General features: G+C 36.4%; 1 protein-coding gene across 1 annotated transcript; it reads right to left on the bottom strand.

Annotated features, from left to right (window-relative positions):
• Window positions 1-211: 211 nt before the first annotated feature.
• Window positions 212-5,767, bottom strand: LOC145630093 (receptor-like protein EIX2). Its single transcript, XM_081682337.1, has 5 exons — window positions 5,599-5,767; window positions 4,457-4,595; window positions 3,045-3,298; window positions 367-1,050; window positions 212-278 (listed from the first exon to the last, which is right to left on the bottom strand). Exons 2-4 carry the CDS (start codon window positions 4,591-4,593, stop codon window positions 770-772), a joined length of 672 nt encoding a protein of 223 aa, XP_081538463.1. The 5' UTR covers window positions 4,594-4,595; window positions 5,599-5,767; the 3' UTR covers window positions 212-278; window positions 367-769.
• Window positions 5,768-6,107: the final 340 nt, after the last annotated feature.

Here is a 6,107-nt window from a genome sequence, read left to right on the forward strand (position 1 = left end):
TTAATTTTTCGTCAAAAAAAAATTCATCCTAATTTATTGCTTGTAACTTAGACGTCGGTCCAAACCAGGTCAGTGCAAGCAACTGATCGTCGACACAGAGAGCAGACACTGTCAAATTGGAAAAAAGAAGAATAGAAGATAATTAGTTCTACAAAATACAAGTACAATTTCACATAAAATTAGTCAGGGAAATGATAGTTTATCAAATTACCCAATAAGCAGGCTGTAACCTAACTAAATTTTAGGGAACAAATGCACAATAAGGAGCAGCAAAGCATCTGCACAAAAACAAAGACAAATTCTTTAGCTTAGCTGAACCAATCAATAATGTAATAACTAGACTGTAACCTAAGAACAATCAACTACCTTTAATCTTTCCTCCAAATTCTGGCCACATTCACAACTACCATGACATAAATCCTGTCTTTCAAGTCATCAAAGAACCTGAAAAAAGCATGTCTCCATGATCTTTTCACTACTAAAGAACCGCAAACTCCCCAGAATCCTATAATAAATCCAAGCACCATGCTTATGTACAACCCTAGATAAAAATCATAGTTTCCATGCTCATCCTGATCATTTTCTTCGGATAATGTCTTGGCCGGTGCTTCATATCTTCTACAATCTCGAAGTGGTGCCCCACACAGTAATGGGTTTCCTCCGTATGATGAAGGATCAAAGCCTCGTAGCTGAGTTCCAAGTGGAATCACCCCAGATAAGTTGTTGTCTGACAAATCCAAGATTTCCAAAAAACTCACTTCGGACAGGCTCATGGGTATACCTCCGGACAAATGGTTATGTGATAGATCAAGAAATTGTAATGATGTAAGCTGCCCAATATTTGATGGATTCTTCCCATCAATTTGTTTCTAGACAAGTCCAGGGAGATCAATCCTTTGAGACTTGAAATACCATCAGGGATACTTCCTTCCAAGTTATTGCATGAGAGATCCATGGACATAACTAGTGCCAGATTACTTTTAAACCTTTGTTGGGCTCTTTTCCACTCAATAATTAAAGTGTCATCAACACCCATCACCATGTGGGTACCTGGCCATTGGATCATTGACGTAAGATTATATATGCATTTCGGAATAGTACCTGAGATATGGTTGATAGCAAGATCCAATATCTGGAGCTTGGACAGTTGGCAAAGGCTTAAAGGCAGTCTTCCATAAAACTTGTTTCTTCGTAGATTAAGAAGACCAAGATGTGGAAAAGAAGTTCCAATGCCTGAGGGTATATACCCAGTTAGCGAATTATATCCAATATCTAGAATTTCCAATCCCATACAGTTCTCTAATGAGGCAGGGAGCTCACCAGAAAAGCTATTATTTCGCAAAATTAAATATATAAGGTCACCGAGGGAACCAATGGATGTTGGTATATTTCCAGAGAAATTATTGTCTTCCAAATGCAGACTCTGAAGGTAAACAAATTTCATCAGTCTGGTAACTGTCCTGACAAGAAGTTGTTTGAAAGATGAAGATTGAGTATATCAGAGTGAGTTTTCGGGCACAACAGATGAGTGGCATCTGAAAACATGTTATCATTTAGGTATAGAATGATAGCAGATGCTCCAAGGAATGAAGGTATAGAACCTTCAAAGTAGTTTGAACTCAAGTCGACATATTCAAGGTCATGAAGAGTAGTTGACAATTTTGGCAGTTGTCCATTAATTTTATTGTGAGATAAGTTCAAATACCTTACATTGGTCGACAATGAATTAAACCAAAACGCAGCAGGAATACTGCCTGAAATTTGAGCATTGGATATAGCAAGTTCGGAAAAGTTGGTTTGAGTTAGAAGCCACTTTGGGAAGGAAGGGCCCAATTTGCAAGAGCTCAAATGTATGATATCTAGTTGAAATGGAGGGATCCAATCGGCTTTGATGTTGAACACTAGTGCTGAGTTATCTGACAAATACAACTTCCGCAATCTTGAAAGATTTAAGAAGTGATTGTGGTTGAGGGTAGTTTTTAAGGAGTTATTAGAAACATCCAGAATCTCAAGCATAGACAGTAGCCCAATACCTTGACTTACTGTGCCATTCAGGTGATTCTCTTCTAGATGTAATTCTCTCATTGAAGGAAAAATGATGATTATGTCTGGAATAGAACCCCAGAACTGATTCATGCCCAAACCTAAATACTCCAAAAGTGGCTTGTCCGCACACCCCCTTGATAGAGCTTGGAAGACATCAGACAAATTGTCAACAAAGCTATTTTCATCTAAGTAGAGTTCCTGCAAGTTGCATAAGTTATTGAGGCTTTTGGAAATTGACCCGTAAAGTTTATTGTAGGACAAAGAAAGTTTTCTAAGAGACCGAAGGTTCGATAAACTATCGGAAATGGGGCCATGTAAATTGTTGTAATTGAGAGAGAGAACTTGAAGAGAACTTAAGTTAGAGAAAGTGTCAGGAATAGGACCTTCAAAATTATTGTGAGAAAGGTCAAGATATGTAAGGGAGTGCATGTACTTCCCAAATGAACTTGGAAGAGGCCCTGAAAGTAAGTTATTAGAAAGGTCAAGATATTCAATGTGGTTACCATTTCTACTCAAATTAAACAACCACTGGAATATTGAAGTGTCGTAATTATTAGCAGAAAGGTTAATGACTCGAAGAGAGGTGGAGGAGTTGATGTATGAAAGTGATGATGATGGAGGTTGACAACAATTATCTAAGTAAAGGACCCTTAGGGAAGGAATCTTGGTCAATGTTTGGAACAAGTCTGTGGCTTCAGTAAGATCATTCCAACCAAGGTAGAGTTCTCTCAACAATGTGAGATGGGACAGCCACTGCAAGCTTTTAGCAGTGAGCCTGTATTCAGAATAAAAAACAGAGCTAAGATCAAGAGATGCTAGATTAGAAAGATTTCCGAGTTGAGGAGGAATTTCACCAAAAAAACCAGCACCGGAGAAATTGAGGTGCTCTAAATCAACAAGGGACTCAATAGAATTGGGTATGGTCTGGTAAAAACTGTTGTAACTGAGGTCCAAATATTTCAAATGCTTTAGCTCAAAGAGGGAAGGATCCAACTTACCTATCAGACAAGGATGGAACCCAAATTCATCTTTGTAACCTTGAAGATGAAGCATAATGACATGGCCGGTATGGTTGCTGCAGCGAATCCCACGCCACTGGCAGCAGTCTTCTATGTCTCCCCAAGAAGAGAGAAGCCCACAATTATCAGATTCAATGCCTTGCTTGAATTGAAGCAGGGCCTCCTTCTCGTGATCAATGCACCTGGTGTTACTGTGGGCACCAAAGCTAGTCCCATCTTCAGCAGCAGCATAACTGAAGTAGCATAGCAGCACAAGCCAACAAAGTAAGAGCATGCAAAAAAGGTGATGGGATATCTTCATGGTAGAAGTTTTTGCTAGATTTGGTTGCAGAAAAACACACTATTCTTCTTCTTCTTTTTTTTTTTTTTTTGAGACACTATTACTTCAAGTAGAACTACAAAGTATTAATTGTCATGGTAAAATTTATAACTTATAAGATGAGCAAATCATACCCAAGAATCAACAATTGGGACAACTACTACAAGTCCTACAACTATTTATCGCTCAAGTATCTTCAACTTTTACATATGTATACATGATGCATCCTAATCAAAATCTTCTGCTATACAGTAAAATGCAAATCATAAGTTATGTGTGACATTGTGTGGTCGATGACATTTTCCCAAAATACTCCAATAGTCCATACTTTCCCACCTATGTTACTATGTACTATTTGCAAAAGCCTTTGAATTCCGGCCTTCAAATGATTCACTTCTAGACACTTTTTTCCCTAGTTGAATCAACAAGTCTTGAATTCGGATTTCTTCAGTTTTCATAGCCATTTGACAGGAGTTAGGGACAGATTAAAAAAAAAAAAAAAATCAAAGTGGGTTTTAGGATGGCAACGAAATATCAAAGTGGGTTCAACAGACAACATTGTAAATCATATTTCACGTAGGTCCTCTAAGACACTGAAATGTGAATGTTCTCAAAGTGAAGTTGTTATCATCAGGGGCTGTAAAAGATACTTTATTTAATTTGACTTCTGACTTTAACGCTACAAACTTGGCAATTAAAAAAAAAAAGCGTTTACAATTGTTGATGTTTGTATTTGTTTCTGGGATCTTTTCAACTGACAGCAACGCAATTTACTGAGCTCAATTGTTATACATTTATCATACTACATTAAGTGTTTTCTCTTCTCCTTGATTTTGATCGAGTCAAATTGGGCTTAAATAAATGGGAAAATCAAAGTTGTGAAATCAAGACTGGACTGGTAAGTACAATGAGGTCTATATGTTCAGTTCATATATTGTTGAAATCTAAAATCTTCCAAATCCAAACCATCCAACAAAAGCACAAATCCTCAATTGCTGAAAAAACTAAATTTACAGATTGACAATTAAAATCATACAATGAAGGTATGAAGTAATGGAGGGAGAGAGCAAACCAGCAAAGTTGGACAGCTAATTTAAAGGAGTTGAGTTGAGAGATGGTCTGAAGAATGGATCTCGACGATGTGGGTGGCGGACGCAGCAATAATGGTGAGGAGATAAAAAAATCATGTGGTTGATTGACTGAAGCCATTGCTGGAATTTGAGAGAAGAAGGTAGAGGATCGATGAGTGAGCAAATAAATTATCAACAATTTAAATGCATCACTTTGACTTATACACGGTATTCAAATGAGTAATTCCTAAATAATAAAAGTACTAAATAATAATCAATCTTTTTCAATATGTTGGCAACACTAAACATGATTATAAGTAACTCTCAATTCATATGATATTTAAAAGTAATCCCTAAATACATAAGGCAAATGGTGAATTTTTAACTTATGATTTTGAGGTGAATTCTTCACCACCTCCACTATACTTGCTTGATTAATAAATCCGAAGTACAAATTATAAATCAAGCACAAATTACTACGGAGTACTATATAATGATCTAAAAAGGTTTTTTTTTTTTTTTTTTTTTTTTTTTTTTTTTTTTTTTTTTTTTTTTTTTGGTTGTTGTGTAACTCATTGCAAAGCCAACAAACAACTAATGCATTGCAGTATATGGCATAACATAGACAGCATTAGTCAATAACAGACATTACATCCACAGTAAAAAAAATATATTAAAAAAAAAAAAAAAATCCAATTTGCCAGATTAGTATGAATGTTAAACACCCCCTTAAAACAATGGTATACAATTAATACAGTATAATCAATAAAAGAATCACGGTACATATGTTAACATTGGGCTTATAGTGTTTGGTGTCTTTCCTTCTTTATACCCTATATCTATTGTAATGTAAGTCAAGGTATTCACAACTGTAAACTATTTGTATCAGCCAACAAATTGCAGTAAACATTTTACACTGACCAAAAGAGATCAAACTTAACTAAATCAGCCCAACCTTTCCTGCAGAAATTTTGGATTCTCCAAGTTTAAGCAGGTGTTGCTAATACAGGGAATCAATGCACAAACCTATGAGACCTAAATGAACTTTTGACCTGAAAAAAATCAAGGATCACAACAGAAACTTAAAGTACAAACACCCACAGCAGCTCCCCTGTTGAAAACTACCTAGCTGGTTGTGCCTAACCTTTCTCAAGTTGTTGACCCACTAATTTGTATGTTCGCCTCGACAATGCTTTAGTGTGATCAATGAGTTGCTCATACCTGGAAGGATAAGCAAAGAACCAGGTAAACTGCAACACAAAAGGAAAGGGAAATGAAAGGAAAAGCTCAGAATTAACAAGGAAAAGTATTTCTTATACGTTAGTGTAATTGGGCTCCATTACTATGGTGCCTAACTTAGAGTCGATCTTGGCATCGAGTTTAGAAGTGTGTATGAGCGTCATAATCCACCTCTCTGCTTCCTCGTTACTCAGGTTCATTCTGAGCACGTACCCTGGAAAATACAGATTTACTCAGAATATAGAGTTTGAATTTTACAAGATCTATTGTAGTCCATATACTTCAAGCAAAAAGGAATAACTGAACAAAACTCTTCAGCAAGAACTTCATATTATTACTTGATAATTGCACAGCACATCTAAATCACACTAGTTCACCATGTATTACAGCAATATTTGACTGCAAGTTCACCAG

The sequence above is a fragment of the Chenopodium album genome, chromosome 5 (genome assembly GCF_948465745.1).
Source record: "Chenopodium album chromosome 5, dcCheAlbu1.1, whole genome shotgun sequence".
NCBI classification, from domain to species: domain Eukaryota; kingdom Viridiplantae; phylum Streptophyta; class Magnoliopsida; order Caryophyllales; family Amaranthaceae; genus Chenopodium; species Chenopodium album.

Excerpts from the sequence above, each read along its gene's own strand:
- LOC145630093 (XM_081682337.1), bottom strand. The coding sequence starts at position 4,593 with ATGGCTTCAGTCAATCAACCACATGATTTTTTTATCTCCTCACCATTA. Across the intron at positions 3,299-4,456 it reads TTAGCTGTCCAACTTTGCTG|TTATGCTGCTGCTGAAGATG; the intron begins GTTTGCTCTCTC and ends ATGCTACTTCAG. Across the intron at positions 1,051-3,044 it reads GTTCCATCCTTGTCTGATAG|GTACCCACATGGTGATGGGT; the intron begins GTAAGTTGGATC and ends TCCAATGGCCAG.